The following is a 17,938-nucleotide window of genomic DNA, read 5'->3' as shown; positions in this document are numbered from 1 at the left end:
AGGTAGAGAAACGTATTGTAAACAGAGAGCGGTGACCAGTGATCGCGCACTCGACTAGCGCATTCACTGCACCACCGCCCTAGGGGGCAAAGAGGCTGGAAATGCAAGGGGCCCCAGCAGGAAAAGGAGGCCACAAAATGGACGATCATGACTTGATGAGGAAAGGTCGTGGTCTCGTGCGAAGAAATCCTCGCTGATGTGGGAAAGTGACAGGGTGATGCCTTAGTCGGACTGATGATCCTCGGAGCCAGCTTCGGACCTCGCATCGCCCTTGTGTACCTTCTTGTGACGGCGAAGGTTGGAGACCACGGAGAAGTGACGGCCGCATCCTTCGACCTCGCATGCAAAAGCTGTCCAATATTAGTGCCGTGATCCATAGAGGGCTGGAGGAACAGGGGCAACGTACGCTTCTCGCCAGTGTGGCTGTACATGTGTGTTTGGAGTGATGAGGGGCGCGTGAAGCGCTTGTCGCACACCTTGCACTTGTGCTTCTTCTGCGTGCTCGAAGACACCTTGGAACTGAACTGGCCCATCATGGATTGGGGAGCTGGCGGAGCTTGGTTTAGGAGGCCGTGAGGGCGGGGTAGGGTGCGAGACGTGACCGACTCAATGTCGGACGTTGAGTAGTCGCTGACGGAGTCTGCGCCATAGTAGTTTCCAAACCCGCCAGCCGAAGAGACGGACGAGCTAGTGGAGTGGGTGGAGGGGAAGCCGTAGGAGTCTTGCGAGCTCCTGTCGGTGCGGGTGCCATAGATGGGTCGCGGTGTCTCCTGGCTCATGGCCAGCATGCCGTGGCCGGCATCGATGGCGTCTGCGAAACTCCTCCTCTCATCGTGGATCCCTCTGTGGTCAAAGTCAATCAATGATGCTCTTTGCGGTCTGGACATCATTGTCGAATCGGGACCGCCGTATGGCGAGGCAGAGGGTACTGACGGGTGTGAGAATCTCCTGGAGTGGTCGTGCTCAGGAGCAAGGGCAAAGGCCGACCTCACGGGCGGTGCTGGGGCGTAACCCATAGACTCGTAGGGTGCGGGGGATGCTGTGTAAGAGGCGTTGACTGGAGACGCGGACGAGGCGTAGCTGCTACTGGCGTCTGTGTAAGGGGCGGCAGTGGTTGCGTGCATCCGGCTGATGCTCATGACATCTTGAGGAAGTGTGAGTAGATCCGGTCTGGGCAGAGGGTCTGCCATGGGGAGGCTACCTGCTGAAGCTGCTGTGACGGGAATCTGGCCGTAGGATCCAAGGGACGACGCGGAGCTGCTGGTGCTGGCGCGTGCATGCGCCCTGTCCAGGGGACCGAGACCCGGGTGAAGGCCCTGGTGGCCATTGACGTACAGAGCATGGCTGTTGTTGGGCGGTGACGAAGAGGAACCCCAAGGATTGGAGAACTGGGGGGCAGCGGAGGAGGAAGCTTGGTAGGAAGACATCGGGTCCAAGTTCAAGGGGCCGAATCGTTGTTGTGATGAGTCCAGTGTCATAGTCATGATGATGGACGTCGTTCAGGTAAAGGAAGATGTTCTTCCAGGAACAGAAAGATTGGTGGGTAGATGGGTAGAGAGGTAGGTAGGTATGCTGATCAAGAGAGCGCGTCCAATGTTGGTGAGAGGCCAAGTAGCGACACAGATCAGATGGGATGGAAGATCTCCTTTCCAACGAGGTGTTGAAGATGGGGGATCAGCGAGGTATAAGTGTGAACCAGTGGACTACTGACACAGGCACTACACCAGTAGAAGCTGAGGCCAGTGGTTTGGGCGGATCCAGGAGAGAGAGAGAGAGAGAGGCCTGGGAAGCAAGTCGTCTGAAGCTTGTCGCACACTGGTCAGCGGGACATGGGGTGGTGGAGATCGCCCTTTGGTCCGTTCGCTGCCTTTTGGGGTGGGAGGGGCAAAGAGGAGTGGTGCAGAAGCTGTGACGGCTCCGACTCAGGGAGATCGACAGAGCAATGTCCCGTAGAAGAGAGGCCGAGGTGGCAGGGATTTGGGGCGATTAGGTAGGGTCGCAGGCTGGCTCAGATTGGAGACCAGGTTGCCAGGGGATGGAATGGTGGGTGTCAAGGTTGCTTTGCGCGCCTTGTTCCTCGAGTAAAACGACCTTTTTGGGGGGGGGTCCTTTTTTTTCTCAGTCGTCGTCTTCCACAGTCGTATGAATAGATGACGAGTATGTTTGGACGTGGGTCGTTCAAGAAGTAGACTAGGGAGGTAATAAATTGACCTGGTCAAGTCCGACGAGTCTGTGGGATTTTGTGGGCGTGCCACTACTGGGACCAATATGGGATGGTCGATTGAGAGCAGCCCCGTTAGGATTTGATGTTGAGAGATGGCTTGTCGTTCAGCAAGGCTGGCTCACAGTCGTAGAGTCGCTGGAGGCGTACAACGTTGAAGGGGGGGGGGCGTAATACGCAAATGTGAGAATGGTACTTGAGGGTACAGTAGGAGTGGAAGCCGTTTGAGATGTCTAGTTTGGTTGTCAACGGCGTGATGATGATCATGAGGATCAGGAGTAAAAATTGGGTCGTTGGCGTGGAGGGAGGCGAGGGGACAAGGCTTTTACATTCGTGGTGGCCGGGCTTTTCTTTGAGGAGTGACGACTGACGACAGAGAGAAACCCAACTGCCAGAAGGGCGGGCGAATGTGCGCGGGAGAGACACATCGAAGCTATGATGTCGGTCTTCCTCTGGACGCTGAATGGGGTGGGTCGAGGGAAGGGGGTCGCCATAACAGCGAGGCCACTGACAGGGATAAGGGTTTGGGAAAAGAGGGGATAGGTACAGTAGAGCGGAAGGAAGGGGAAGAGGGGGGGGGTGTGGTGGAGAGGCGAAAAGAGGAAGGGTCCAGCGACGGGGAGGAGAGAGGGGGGGATGTCTGTTTCTTTCAAAAGGCGCCCAGGGTCCGCAGGGACAGGGACGTGAAGCTGGGGGTACCGGTACCGGTAGCAGCATCGGTATTGGTGCTGGCGCTGGCGCTGGCGCTGGCCGGTGCTTGTTCATGCCTGCTCCTCCAGCGTGCTTGGTTGGGGCCGTAAAACAGTCACTTTTCGACCTGTCCGTGCTCGGTGCAGTCGCCCCAGTACGGGGACCGGCAAAATGGCTGACATTAGAGGGTGAGTGCCAATATCGTTTGCTGTTGATTCATGTCGGGAAGAACATGGCGTCTCGTAGTCTCCTCAACCGATCAAACCCATGCCCATCTTCGGGACCAGCGTCCTGCCAGTACCAAATAAGCCGCTGGATCGTGTTTCCCTGATCTCTGATGGAGACCAATATGCAGGGTCTGACGTTTCAACCGTGGCGGCTTGAGGCGCATCGCTGCCCTGACTCGGAGTGGCGTTGACGATGTGGTAAATGCGGGATAGCTCTGAGCTTAGACGGGCAACTAGGGGCAACTTTGACTGACTGGCAGCAGGAATTTGATGTGTGTGAAGACGTATGGACAGCGCTGTTGGTCGCATGCCCGCCGCCCCGTAGGTCAAGTTGAGGGGCCGCAGGACGGAATGGGGCAAAGCCACGGCCGGGTGTCTGTTTCCCGCCGCTGCAAGCCCCCCTCGTCAGCGTCAGCGACGCCTGTGCGCTTCTAACGAAGGTGAACGCACTCTGGAGAGAACCCCCTCCTCCGTCGAAGCATGCGCTGTCAAGAAATGTGATATCAGTCCATGACAAGAAGGATTTCTCAGAGTCGTCATGTGATTCTTTCACCACTAGCAGAATTGGCATGTCTGCGTGGCAGCGGCTGCATAGACGGAACACATCCACCTGCAACTGTCGCTGTTTCCTTCCCTCAATCCTAACCACAGCTACTTGGTGGGCACGTTGGACACCCAGTGATAGCCTGGGGCTCTTGGGGGCCTGTCTCTCTGGTTCAGTGTGGCAGCGTGATGCGCGATGTGGTGGATTAAAAAAAAGTCGAGTGGGGGAATGGACAGGATGAATGTGGATGCGGATGACGGCAAGGATGGGAAAGAGAGTTCCACAGACGTACTGCCTGCCACTGAGCATCGAGAAAAGGTCAAGTGTGAGGATAGGGCTTTTGGCAGAAGAGTGGGGTCACGGGGGCGTTGATGCAGTAGAATGACGTCGGTGGGAGCAGGGGCGCTCCTTCTTGAAACAAACACCGCCCAGCATCCACACTGGGGCCTTCTCTCTCTCGCTCACTCACTGTTGCTGTCACTGTTCACGTAGGGGACCGACCTTCTCCCCCCCCCCAAATCGCCGCTGGGGCCCCCCTTTGGCGTCCCCTCTGGTGTCGCATCCCCTCCGCTAGGTTCCATCGCTTTTGCCCGCCCGTTGTGTCATCAGCCAATTTCCAATGGCTGGCACGCATCCACTTGTTGTGTGCGACATGGGACGTGGATGTGGGGGCTCGAAAAGCCCGCCAGCCAGACGCTGATGCGGTGGACTGGACGGGCTCATCGTTCGGGAAAAAGGGAATGCGGTGTGATGCGGCAGTAGATGCCAGTTGAAAGCTTGTTCCTCGAACGGGGGGGCGGTGGCAGTGCTCGCATGTGTACTGAGTTGCTGTTACAGGCTGTTTTTGACCTGACGGCGAAAGAAAAACTGGCGCGCACCTCTCGTGTCGGGTCGGGGCATGACATCGGTGAACCGGGGTCCAACAGGCAGCCTTGCCTACGGTGCTCAACAGTGACATCAACAGTCCCAGCGCAAAGCGACGGCATCACTGCCATCCGTACCCTGGATATCTTTCTCGCACGCCCACCACTCCACTTAGCTGCCTGCCCTTTACTCCCGATGTGTCTGATGGACAAGCATCGTGTTCTTGTATAGACTGCAGATTGGGGAAACAGGGAGCTTATTCCAAGCGCACCGCAGAGGATGGCCGCCCCGCCAGTCCAGTAGCTCGACTGGGGGACAGTTTGTGCGCCTGGGAACAATGACGCTGGGACATGAGGTAATCATGTCACCTCCGCAGCCTTGCCTGTTGCCTTGCTTCCTTCAATCGTGGTGGGTTTCGTCTGACGTAGTGAGCTGAACCGTTTTGACGTCGCGTAGCATCGCGTTGCATCGCACCGCATTTCGCCAAAAGCCCATTGTGATCCTATTGACGTGCAAGCCCCTCCATGAACGCCCAGTGTCAGTCCCGTCGAGGCATCCGAAATTGCTGCCTCATCATGTTGCATCGAACCCTTTGCGGCGATATTTGTCAACGCATTGAGATGACTGTGAGGATCTAACATGACCTTGTCTGCTTGATCGGGCCTGCCCGTCCGGTCGCTGGAGCACCCTCGTCTGGGCGCCGACGGCGCTACTCCGAGCTCCGACGACAATTCGCTGGTCGCTGGTGCCATGTTAGGAGTACCACCAAGCCTGGATGTGCAGGGCAGGTCAGCCCGCTCTGGAGGCCGTCTTGTCTCGGTAGGTTCTGGTCCACGATGCGTAATGGGAAAAAATGGGTCCTGCAGAACCGAGGATATCGTCCAACCTGCTTTCACGCCCAACGTCTCTCTTTCGCTCGGTTCCCTCTCTTTCTTTCTCTCTCTCTGTCTCTCTCGGTACTTGACTGAACCGATATCCGCCAAAAAGCAAGCGTCTTGGAGAGGACCCACCCTAGGCCTCTTCGTCGTCCTGTGAGATGATGGATGATGGGAGTGGCGCCGCACTAGCTGGCCTTACCGCTGCAGGCCCCGAACGGTGCGGCAGGGATACGTGATGTACCTATACCGAGTCTACCCTGTGCTCTCCAGAGCCAGTTCAGCGCCAATGACACCATCTTTAGCGCACAACAGACGGGGCGGCGGAAGAGCACACGCGCGCCTTTGCCAACAACGCTTTTCTGCCGACCCGAAATGCCACCAATGATGGCATGCTCATGCCTGCTCTGTTCTTCGTGGCGGCTGAATGCAAATGCGATGAAGATGAAGAAGGAAGGCGCGGAAAAAGGGCGCCCTGACAGAGCTTGACACCATACCCCCCTTCGCAAGACCACGGCCAGCAGCCATGTCTTAGAGTTGCGGACCGAATGTGCCATCAATATGCGCGAAAGTGCACGATACGACGCCGAGGCTTGGGAGTTGGGTCGGTCTTCTCATCATCTTTGCCATCTACTTCGCAACCATGCATGGCGCAGACGTGCCACCGGGATACTTTTTTCAATGTCGGCCGTGCGCCCGCCATTTCCTCAAGTCCGGCTAGAACATATTCGTCCCTATTCCCCATCATCAAATCTTGGCAATGGCGGAAACAGTCCGGGTGCGCTGACATCCGGTCGTGTTGACGAAATCCCGCGCGACCTAGTGCTCTTAACATCCCTATGGAGGGGTTGACTGATGCACTCTTCTTGGTTGGCACACAGCCCCCCGGATTGCCGTTGTGATTGTGGGGAGGCGACCGTCAACATGGCCGTCAGTGTCTGTGACCGCCTTGTCAACACCGTCGTAGTGTATCCTCTCTAAACTATCCGGAAATGGCCGTACACAAGCGCAGTTTCGTAGGCGACACACAACCATCCATTCGAGATGGAACGGGTTTAGCATCTTGCCCCGATGTCACCGTAGCTTTCATGTCTTGGATATTTCATTTTGTCGTGAATGAGACGAATCCTTAGATGTGGTCTAGCGGGTTGAACAGATGTCATCCAAGCAAAAGCATGTCTGGGTCTTGGGCACTTGGGCACAAGGTGGAGGGTCGAGGTGCCGGAGCGTCCATCCTCGAGATGTCTGGTACGTTCATCTCGAATCCCGGCCAGCTAGGCTTTTTCAGGCCATCGCTTTGTAGCCGTAGGCCTGATTTAGACACATGAAACACGCTAGACCTGGGCACCCATGCTCCAAGGCCGTTGGAGAGCCCTTCGAGGTCGCCGATCATAGTTGACAGGGTGAGAACAGACGGGGCGCAAGGGGAATTTCGGAAATCTTTACTCAATAGCACGTCAACGTCGTCAAGGCTGACCCGGCAGATGCTTGCTTCGTGCCGCCACACTGGTTGGTGTACTTGATAGCACCCGTCACAAAGCTTGCAGGAACCAAGAAGGGGTTCGAGCCAAGCCAGCAGCTATTGACTGACGGCGTCGAAGCCAATGATGCGGGACCTCATCCGCACCAGTCGTTTAACTCCCAGACTGTTAAGGCATAAATAGGACATGACAGGCTTGCGTTCCAGCCCTGGCCAGAGTCAGAGCCGGTCCTGGATATGCGGGTGATTGTTTAAGAGGGGCGATGATTTCGGGATGCCAGTGGGCCTCTATTCAGATACCCGACGAAATGATGGTGCCGATCCTTTGACTCGATGGCAAGCTGGGCCCGGCACATGACCAGGCAAGACTAATGTCCAAGAGCCCAGGACAGCCACAGCGTAGCATCGTGGGTTGCTGCAAGAAACGAAACATCCTTATCGGTACGCCAGGCGTCAATGATGGACGATCATGTCGATTCTGTGGGGTCCCTACGACTGACAGCTTCACGGGATGCAACGCCGGTGGTGAATTCTAAACAACAGAGATCGAAACTGCCAGCTGCCGGGTCGAGAACATTGACGGGATGGTGGCTTTTGACGATCCGATCTGACGGCACTGGCCCTTGATGCTCCAGGAGTTTTATTCAGTCGTCGAACTGGATTTTGGCATGGTTCTCTGGTGATTTTGAGATCATCATTTATCATCAGACGACAGCGGCGCAAATGCCCCTACCTCCACAGGGTGTCCCAAAAGAGACGCGGCGAGAAACCGAAATGTAGCTGCCTTCCCATTCTGCCGATGCAATTTATCGTTAAGATGAGGACATCTGTAAATGGTCTGCACAAGACCTTGAAGCTTGCGCGAGACCCGAGAGCCTTCACTTGATGCTTGCAAAGTCTTTTCGACAATCTCAAGATACCCTGCCATTCGACAAGGGGTCGTCTCAGAATCGACAGGGTTCCCCAAGGACGGGTCACGTTGGAAGTCAGTGAAGGCGAACATTGGACCCTACCTCTGCACGACCCACAGGGGCTTGAATGATTACTGGCCGTTTCTTGTCGTATTGCAGATGAGGCGGTTCTCCCCTGCTTTCCGTGTCTCTCGACGAAAACCTGACGCCAACAGTAAATTGTCCGCAAACAAGACAGGCGTGAGAGGGGCTCGCGATACTGGTTGTGAGCTCCGCATGACGAGTGAGGTCGTGATGTCCAGGGGTCCCCGCGGCTGTCCATCAACTTGGACCACATGACAGCTCTCTCTTAAGCGGCCAGTACAGGCAATGACTCGCCCTCCCATGGTAACGGGGAGGCGGACCTGGCGGGATGGCGCTGCCCAGCTGTCGGGCCGTCTTAAACGACACTTTCCTTTGCTCTATTCACTTGCCCAGTTCGACAGGCATCCGGACCCTCATGCGCCCGATTTTGGCGTGCCGTCGCTGCCTCATTGCTGAATGACTGGGTGGCGTAGTGAGTGACCGGGCTCAATTCCAAGAGCAGCTGGTGGGTCAGGGAAGATGCGGACGCGCGTCTGGGAAGCCATCTTTGTCTGCTTCAGACCGAGTCAAGCCAGGCAAGGCTGGTCGGAAATGGTCCGAAGGTACTAAGCAGCCAGCACCCTAGAGATGTAGCGACGTCGTCCGGATGCGCTCACGCGAAAAGCACCCCGTACCCAATTCAGCAGATGCCATGTCATGGGACAAAGGTGGTTTCCTGGATGTGGTGATTCGGTTCCAGGTACATCAGGCGTAGACTTGAGGCTGTCCTACAGTCCAAGGTACCCAAACGGTGTTATAGAGAGTGGCGTTTCTCTTCAAGCAGCGATAGTTGTTGGTTCTTTTCGATAACGATGCTGGTGGTACTCAAGCTTGTGCCTGAACTAAGGTAGGCCAGGTTCTCCCTCAGCGCCGCGAATCGAAAATCAAGCAGTCGCAAACACATCGGCTACCACTGTCCTTGAATCCTTAACGTGACAATATGACCTCCTACCCCCTTCTTCAAATCATGCGAGGGCCAGACAGGCATAATCTCGTTGGCATGTTGAAGCAGTCGCCATATCCCTGCTTGGCTTGTAGGTATCTGTCGGGTAGGTAGGTACATTGGGCGTAGTTGGCAGGTGTCAGAGAAGGTGCCGATCGATAGGAGAGTCTTGCATCCTGGCGTGCGCGCTTTGGGCTGCTTCTCATAGAAAGAAGGAATACCCAGGAGGTTGAGGGCAGTTGCGATCCACGAATTCGCTGCCTAAAAGCTGCAGGGACCTTGCCTACAATTGGCCGCGTTACGATCGTGGGATGTTTCGAGTCGTCAGTGACATCATATGGACTGGTCTCGCCCTCCATTTGAAACGACAGCAAACTCCCTGCGAGAACGCCCGACGACGCCCATTGCCTCTCTTTGTCGTCTACTTAACTGAATGATTCCCTCTCCCCTGAGTGGCTTTTTTCAACTGTATTCAACCTCGCGACCAGCCCTGAAGATCACCTACCACACGGGACATGGGATGGGACCAAGGACCGCTTTCAACCACGAGAATGTGCGGTTGATGGATCACGTGACGATACGAGAGACGCTCACCTGACAACCGCCATTCATTGAAGAGGGATCGACCCAACACGAAGAGTTCGTCGCCATGAACGCTGCGACATACCATTTTCTAGAGCACATCGATCGAGAAGATGGTCTGGGACAGCTTCTGAGACCCCACGCCACCAACGTCAGTACATTCTAGCGTACGATGATGTACAGACACGACACTGCACGCGACATCCACGACGACAAACCGGCGCAACAGCCCACTCATCAGGGAGATCAACGTGTCTTGGGCTCTCTATGCTGTTACAGGTCGAAACATGATGCGTCATGAGGTGAACATCGCATTGCAACCTGGCGTTCTTGACAGGAAGAATGCCCACCAGACTGCCCATAAGACTGCAAGGCTGAGCATCTCGGACGTTGACTGTCATGCATTCATGCAAGCAAGTGCGCCGCCATTCTGACTTGCACATATTACACTGGCGCATCAATACGCGCAGTGTCTTCCGACTCGTCTGAACACCCCGACAACGGACCGTCAGTGCAGGGAAAGAATAAACCAAGGTATGCCATCTTCGTCACCTCCATTCAGGCGTTGACCCTTGGCTTGTCCCGAATATTCTGAGACACGGCAACCCAGTCTGCCCGATTGTTCAGTCTTTTTCTCGCTGCAACCGGGCCTGGGGGACAGGTGTTTCACCAGGGAAATGAGCTCAGTGCGCCTAACACAGCTGGGGGAAAGAGGCGCCCGCCATCTGACTTTTCCTGTACCTGCCCTGCCCAGCACCAGCAGCAGGCTAAGGCGGCCCCCTTTCAAGGGGATATGTCCACGAGCTGTTTGGCCGAGAAGCGCCGAAACAAACAGTACGCACTGCCACACAGCGGCTGCCACTCATCTGCTTCCCAGGCCTCTGATTAGGTTGAGCCGTCTATCCCGGCAGAGAGTAAAAACGACTGTTTGAGTCAAGTATGAAGAACGAGAGAGCAAGACAAACATTCATGTACCGCTACTTGAGGCTGGCTGCTCTACATCGACACCACCGCCTGGTCAGCTTGCACGTGAAAGAAATGCACACCTGAGTCGCTAGGCTGGAGTCTACGGCAGTTGCGGGCGATCGACGTCTGCCTGAGTCACGGCTGTCTTCGTCTGAGTCCATGATGGGCAAATCTCCTGTTCATCCCGTCCCCTGCCACCTGGTAAGGCTCCGTGGATCGCCATTCATCTCGTGATGATCACGCCCCTTTTCCGTGAGCGGTTACAGCCGCGCCATGTGCTTTTACTGATGCTTCGTGCCCTCGTGTGTAAAGCTTGTGCGAGTTTGATGTCTGCATCTCCGCCTTGGCCAAACGTTGAGTAGTGTTGGGGTATCGTGGAACTGGGATGGAGGCCAGTCGGTTGCTATCATTACTGGACACATTGTGCCAATTCGCTTGCGGGCCTCACGGGGTACCGCAAGAGAGTTTGCGCTGATATCCAGCGTGTGCATATACTACGCAGTAACAAATTTGGTATACATCGTAGGCGTACGCTTCATGCTTCGATGCACCCTGGCCTCGGAAATCGATGGCTTCTCGTTCTCAAAGGCGGGCGTTTGATAGAATATGACAGAAGGGCGATTTGACGACTCGTCGATTGCTAACTGTGGCGGATGATGTATTGCATCATTCGATCGCTCTCATGTCGTCCTGGGCGCTTCTTTTGAGGTTGCATACCGAATATAACCGAACTCCAATTTCAGATTTGTAGGAGGAATAGGGACAAGCAACAGCAACTGATTCTTTATGAACCCCGGAGAAGCGTTGCAGAGATGCCCACTAGCATTTGCCCGGTCTGGACGGTTGATTGACCAGATAACGGGTTCAATTGTAAAGAACATTTGTTTGCTAGGCCAGTCTCCCCCGTAGGGGTTGGTAATAGCGTGTTCATTGAAGCCTTGTTGAGCTAATTTGATGTAGAAGTCGTGGAAATGTAGAGATTAGCTCAACACATGTGCGATCTTACTGAGGGCTTGTAAGTGGCATGCTTCAATTCAAACCCACGATGAGTGGAGGATACTTGCTCTTCTAATATCTATCTCGGACGATTGTTCATCCATCCAGCACCTGAGGTCATAGATGTGCAAGGTCTACCCATCCATTATGCCTCCTATGAGATGTACGACATCCGCGTCAGCCTTGTGTTGTGCTAAAGGCGTCTACTGGAGCAGACAACAGCCGCAGCTCTTGGCCGACTTGTTGGAAAAGATACAATCACGTCAAGACAAGCTCCCCATGGTACACACGCTGGCGCATTTGGCATTTCACAAATCGGCCTGTCAATATTGTTGATCTTTCACATACCCTTGATTACTGCCATGTACTCCAACCTCCTGTCAGCATTAGCAAGGGGGAAATTACATTCGCCGTCCTATCACAATATTCGGCATATGCCCTCCCATAGCCTAGGAACTATCCTACTCAGTATCGTCGGGCATCGGCCACTGCTGTACACCATTCTTCTGCACACTAAGTTTCAGTTTATCGAGCACTGCCTGCCGTTTCGCACGCTTGCCCATGAGCTCGCTTTTCTCATCCGAGCTAAAGCCGCTCAATTTCTTCCGTGGCGTCGTGCTTCGACCGCCAGAAGACATGACCGAAGACATGAGTGAGTTGCGTGGGTTGCGGGGCGACTCGCTGCGTAGGTGATCGGGGGAGAACATGACAGAGCGGTTGTTTTTCTGCGGCGTCGTCAAGGGAGAACCTTCGCGGCTGTTCGCAGATGCGAAACGGAACTTGCGCATCTGGTTCTCCAGCACATCGATATCGCCAGATCGCTTCTCAACCATGCTCGTCATCTTGTTAATCGTACGCAGGACGGCCTCAACAGTAGGCACCTTTTGGCCACCCTTTCCAGAGGCGCTGTTCAAGGAAGCAAGCTTCGTTTTAAGCAGTGTCAAAGCTTCCTCGGCTTCTGCGAGGTGCTTCGAGAAGGTGGCGTATTGGCGACGTAGCTCGCTTTGCTGTGATGCCTGTTCCGCGCTCAGAGGCATGGATTGACTGACCTCAGCTTGGTCAGGGTCGACCTTGATCATGATGAGTTTTTTCAGATCTCTCTGCTTCGTACGCAGGCGTGACATCTCCTTTGACAAATCTTGGCATGCTTCGAGCTTCTCCTCTACGTCCCGTACTCTGCTGTCCTCAAGGTCCTGGGTCAGGTCCCGTTCGATAACCTCACCGAGCTCATCAAGCTCGCAAAGAACCCAGTCGTCTGCATTTTCAAGGTCTTCTTTGTCTCGTCCACCCTCTTTGTAGTTCTGTCTGTGGCCCTGAACGAAGGCTGAGAGCGATCGCGCATTCAGACCGAGTGTGTCGATCATGGAGTTGATATCGCGATATACCGCCTCCACCTGAGAAGGAATCGTCTCTTGGGCCGACGGCACGACATTTGTATGGGCAATGAAGTCGTCTATGACAAGAGTTGGTTCGATATCCGAGGAGAGGATTGCCTGAATCTCATCATCTTCCTCGTCTTCCAAAACCTTCGTTTCTTCGGCCTCGCGACGAGAGCGAGCTAGCCTTTGCTGTTTGAGTTGAGGGTCTTCCTCCGGTCTGCTAGCAACAGTAGACATGCCCATGGACCCACCTCTTTGTGAAGCACTCAGAAGCTGAGAGGCCATGCCAGGAGCACTGACTGAACGGGATGCATTCAGCTGCGACATCCTGTGAGGGATGGCCGTTCTTACTGGACTGGGAGACCGAGGGCTTGTAGCGTTTGGTTGAGGAAATACCGGGCCAGTACGCCTCATCTCCCCGAAAAGACCGCGGGGCCTCTCGGACTGTGCCTGGGATGTAGAGAACGCGTTTCCCGCAATGCCACCAAAGGAGCTTTGCGGCGTATACCCAGGGGTTGCTGTGAGGCCAGTCGATGAAGGACTCAAGTCTTTGCCTACAATGATACCACTGCCCTCGGACTCGACATCATCTTCAAGATCGCTGTCACTTCCGTCTTCTGGCACCGCAGGGATCGTCGACGGACCTCGGGACGTAGCTTTGGAGATAAAGTCTGGAGGTAGGGGCGCATCCTCTTCGACGGAGCTTACGGGAGAACTATCTGACGAGCCCTCCGACGAACCATTCTGTTCCGAACTTGCTGGGTGCGGCCGTGGCGTGGCCATAGAGTCTGCAGGAAGCGGCGAGGTTTCAGGGACACGGTTCTGCGCCGACTTGGGCGTGGTGGTGAAGTCGGGGGGAAGTGGTGCACTGTCTCCCTTGAAAACAGACTTACTGCTACCGTCCGTATTGGTCCCAGATGAAGAATCTCCGATGGGGTAGGCATTCCTGCTGGTTGACTCTGGGGGCAGCGGTGCATCTTCCTCGACTTTGATCTGTGGGGGCTTGCTCCCAAAGATGGAAGACGACGGCTGGGGTGTCTTGAACAAATTGCCACTGCTGCTGGTTGTGGTGGAAGAGAAGCCGGCAAAGATGCTGCTCTTAGGAGCCGTTGCAGGGGTCTCGGAGGGAACGAATCGATTGGGCGCAGGTGTTGTAGTAGGCGTAGTCGATTGAAGCTCAGGGGGGCTGAATGGAGACTTGGGTGGTTCGGCAACATCATCATTTTCACGGCCTGCGGGAGACTTTTGCGAAGCAGACTGTGAGTTGGCGATACTGAACGGATTGCTCTGTTGCCCAGACTTGACGCCGTTGCCAACACTGAACGGCGATTTGCTTGCTTCAGAAGCTGTGCTACCGCCAAGGCTGAATGGTGATTGTTTCTGCTCACCGCCGAGGGTGAACGGCGACTTCTTTTGCCCACCGCCAAGGCTGAATGGCGACTTGGATGTTTCGCCCGGAGAGGTGCCGCCGAGGCTGACTTGTGACTTCTGCTGTGTACTGCCAGTGCTGAAAATTGACTTGCTTTGGCTGGGCTGGGTGCTTCCTAGGCTGAATATCGACTTGGCTGGCTCTGTTTGGTTATTGCTCATGCTGAATGGCGACTTGGTCGGCCGCTGAGGCTCAGCATTCGCTGTACCAAATGGTGATTTGACTGGTTGCTGAGCCTCAATGCCGGCCGTGCTAAAGGGTGACCTTGTTGTTGTCTGGGAGGTCTGAGGTGTCGCCTGGGATGTCGACTGCGCACTTGACGAAGTTTGTTTGGCGGCGTCACCAAGAGCGGCACCGAAACCATTCCCAAACAAAGAGGAGCCACTCGGGGTTTGCTTCTCGTCATCATCTTTCTGCGACGGATCGGGCTTGAAAGAGCTTTGTAGCTTGAAAGGCTCCGACTTCTGGACAAGACTTGTACTGTTTGTGTTGGGAGCGGGGAAGGCAGTATCAGCTTTTGTTGATGAGGCAAAGGGGGAACCAGATGCAGGCTTGTTGCTCGCAAAGATGCTTCCACCATTGTTGGTGCTGGCCCCGGCCGAGGCGAACCCACTCGATCCGGCAAAACTGGCGAAACCTCCTGAAGCTGCCGCAGAAGGCCCGTTTGTATTTGTGTTGCTGCCAAAGGTGCCCTTGTTCGCAAACCCAGACTGTCCGAAAGCAGGAGAGCCCGAAGCTGCAGCACCTCCAGCGCTGGCGGACGTGCCCCAGGGCGAGCTCTTCGCACCAAGTTGAGCCGACTGGCCGAAACCGATGGCACTCGTCTGGCCAAAGGCAGGCGTGGAAGAAGAAGGACCGCTTCCAAAGGAGCTACTGCCGAATGCTGGTGTAGCTTGAGCTTGGGCAGCGGGTGCTGAGTTCTGCGACGTACCCCATGGAGATGGCTTTGATCCAAGCGCAGACGCACCCCCAAAGGCGGGGGCGGGAGACCCAAAGGCAGGCGTGTTGCTGGAGCCGAAAGCAGAAGGAGTAGTAGTAGATGTGGTCGCGAACGCAGGCGGCACCACAGTCACTGCAGGCGCGGATACAGGCGCCGAACTGGCTTTGGTTACAGGAGTTTCACCTGTGCCAATGCCGGGGTACGAAGTTCCGTGTCTGATGGAATCTTCATACACAACCCACCATGAGCAAAGAACACCCTCGTTGTTGAGAACCCAGTACCCAGGCAGCGGGCCAGGCGAGTCCTCAATTTCCTCATCGGCCGGCAGAGGTTTGTATACCTTTTCTTTACTGGACAGGTCCAGGCTGACACCGATGGGCACCGTGTTATCAAATGATTCGCTCATGGGTAATTGAGCTCGCTTCGAGTCGTCAAGAAGCTCAGTAGTGGTGAAAACGTTGGTGATTGCATCGGCTGGCTTGTCCGGAGTCAAGGCCTTTTTTGACCTGCTGAGAAGGCCGATATCGGGCGACGCTGTGGAAGAGACGATAAGGAGGTCCTGCAGGTCTGGCGGGAAGTCCTTCAACCTGAGGATAGAGTGATGTGGCGCCTTATCAGCGCCGAACGGATCGACAGGATCGGTGAGCTTCTGGAAGGTGAAAGATGAAGGGGGCTGCCTGTTGATGATGTGATATGTTGACGACGGAGGTGTTTCAGTCGCATTGGTGTGAATAACAAGCAGAACGTGGTTCTCAAGCCAGGTGAGGGACGCAACTACCGGAAGGTTAGCGCGACGAGTAAACCTTCAAGTGTTCATCAATAACATACCATGAGCATTGGAGACACTGGGCGGTTTAGGAATCTCGGCCTTGGCCTCTCCTTCTGGAGTCATCTGATGGATTGTCCCATCTGCCAAGCCGGCAACTAGTTGTTTACCCTTCGTACTCCAACTGATGCAGCTGACTTGTGTCTTAAGCGGGTTGCTGATCTGACGCTCCTTCAAGTTTGCCATGTGCAAGCCGCCGTTCGTGGTGACAATGGCGCAAAGCTCCGCCTTTTCAGGTGTAGGGTTCGGGACGAGAGCGCGCAGTGTCTCGCCATTCGTCGAAAGCTCAAACGCCGTTTGCGTATTGCCTCGGAGAAGAGATTGGACTTCATAAACGGCCAAGCCACCGCCACTCTCAGCAGAGAGAATCAGATATGTTTCGTCCGCGGTAAATGCCAGTTGGGAAACACGCATAGACAAGGGAAGTTTGAGCTGGGGCTCAAATAACCGGACGTCTGAATCGCTCTGCTTCTCTCCATCGAAGGCTTTACGCACTGAATCGGTTGTTGCGACTATGATGCTGTCCGGACTGGCAGCTGCGACAAGGCCTTTTTGCGCCGCGATGGCAAGAAGGGATGCTGTATCGGTAGGAGGGGTGGACCAGGGGGGTGTCAGTTGCAGCTTCGCATCGCCGGCAATGGACTTAAATCCTAGAACCTAAAGAAGCTGTTAATTTCCCTACCGTGGCAGTGATAGAAGCAGCGTGCCGACTAACCTCCGTCTGGATGAGCTCCAGTTCGGGCCCTTGGGTAACACCACCGGGGGAAGCAGCGCTACCCACGGGAGCGCTGCCCTGGTTCCCGAAGCTGCTAAAAGCCATGATCGTTGCTAGGTAGCCGGCGGATTGAGGCCTGGCGAGACCCTTAGCATTCGGGGAGAGGTTAATGGATATCGTTTTGACAAGCGCGTTGATGTAATGAGGTGGTGTTTTTTGTTCAGACCGTTGGCCTGTGCACCATCGACGTGAGAAGGCAACAGCGCGCTCCTGGTTGGTCAGAGGAAGCGCTTGTGTCAAGGATCTTTAGAAGGACATGAAAACACGAGGAAACTTGCGCAAGGAATAGTGTATTGTGTCAGACAGATTGGAGGTTGGGAGGTCATATGAATAGCAAGAAAGACTTGTGTTTCCTAATAAGGTTCCCTTCGAAATGCTCAGAGTCGCACTTGGCCAAGGTAAGATTTCGAGCTCTGTATGTTATCACGTGTAGAAGCTTGGGCCACTTCTACCGTTGGCCCCACTACCACCAATCAATGCTCTCGAACCGATTAGACGTGTCAGGGGGCCTTGCATGAGTGAGCTGGAGCTCCAGGCGACCGCGCCTGAAGGCAGGAAGGCAGCTTTTGAGCCTCGTCATCCAACGCTGCCTCTCCCCGACGACCGCCCTCAACGCATATACGCCATCCACGACACACTCAATCCATCCGCGAGACGAAACGACGCGCGGGTTCCTCTCAAACTTCCAGCAAATAAAAGACAGACCGAGCGGGAGACACCGCAATTGCCATCATGCCTGGCTTCGACTTCACAAACTACAACCCGCAATGCGGCCCTCCACGCCCGCGGCGTGTCCCTGCCCAAGGCGACAAGCACAGGAACGACCATCGTGGGATGCATATTTGACGGAGGTGTTGTCGTGAGTCCCCCGTGACACCCTCTCTCGCTGTTACCTGATTCAGTCGTCTTCGACTCTCCTTCTTCTCGTTCGGCTCCCAGGCGTCGCTCAGTATAGTCGCTGATCCCCCTCCACCAGATCGCCGCCGATACAAGAGCAACTTCAGGGCCCATCGTCGCCGACAAGAATTGTGAAAAGCTTCACTACATTGCTCCTCAAATTTTGGTGCGCCGGCCCCGGCACCGCCCGCTTGACACCGAGTTCACCACGGCCATCATTTTCGTCGAACCTCGAACTCCACGCCCTTCTCCACAGGCCGAAAACCCCGC

General features: G+C 55.2%; 3 protein-coding genes across 3 annotated transcripts; all 3 read right to left on the bottom strand.

Annotated features, from left to right (window-relative positions):
• Window positions 1–222: 222 nt before the first annotated feature.
• Window positions 223–1,642, bottom strand: VDBG_04717 (C2H2 finger domain containing protein FlbC; the record flags this gene model as incomplete). The annotated part of the gene is made up of 2 exons (XM_003005065.1): window positions 223–350; window positions 407–1,642. The coding sequence occupies 2 exons, from the start codon at window positions 1,482–1,484 to the stop codon at window positions 223–225; spliced, it is 1,206 nt and encodes a 401-aa protein (XP_003005111.1).
• Window positions 1,643–7,171: 5,529 nt separating this feature from the next.
• Window positions 7,172–7,896, bottom strand: VDBG_04716 (hypothetical protein; the record flags this gene model as incomplete). Its single annotated transcript, XM_003005064.1, has 2 exons — window positions 7,172–7,577; window positions 7,635–7,896. Coding segments are annotated over 2 exons (432 nt in total), but the record flags the coding sequence as incomplete, so codon positions are not given.
• A 3,987-nt stretch (window positions 7,897–11,883) lies between these two features.
• Window positions 11,884–16,816, bottom strand: VDBG_04715 (conserved hypothetical protein; the record flags this gene model as incomplete). Its single annotated transcript, XM_003005063.1, has 3 exons — window positions 11,884–15,944; window positions 16,116–16,653; window positions 16,712–16,816. 3 exons carry the CDS (start codon window positions 16,814–16,816, stop codon window positions 11,884–11,886), a joined length of 4,704 nt encoding a protein of 1,567 aa, XP_003005109.1.
• Between the last annotated feature and the right edge of the window lie 1,122 nt (window positions 16,817–17,938).

The sequence above is a fragment of the Verticillium alfalfae genome, genomic scaffold, assembly GCF_000150825.1.
Source record: "Verticillium alfalfae VaMs.102 supercont1.5 genomic scaffold, whole genome shotgun sequence".
NCBI classification, from domain to species: domain Eukaryota; kingdom Fungi; phylum Ascomycota; class Sordariomycetes; order Glomerellales; family Plectosphaerellaceae; genus Verticillium; species Verticillium alfalfae.
This window is presented reverse-complemented; position numbering and strand designations above follow the sequence as displayed.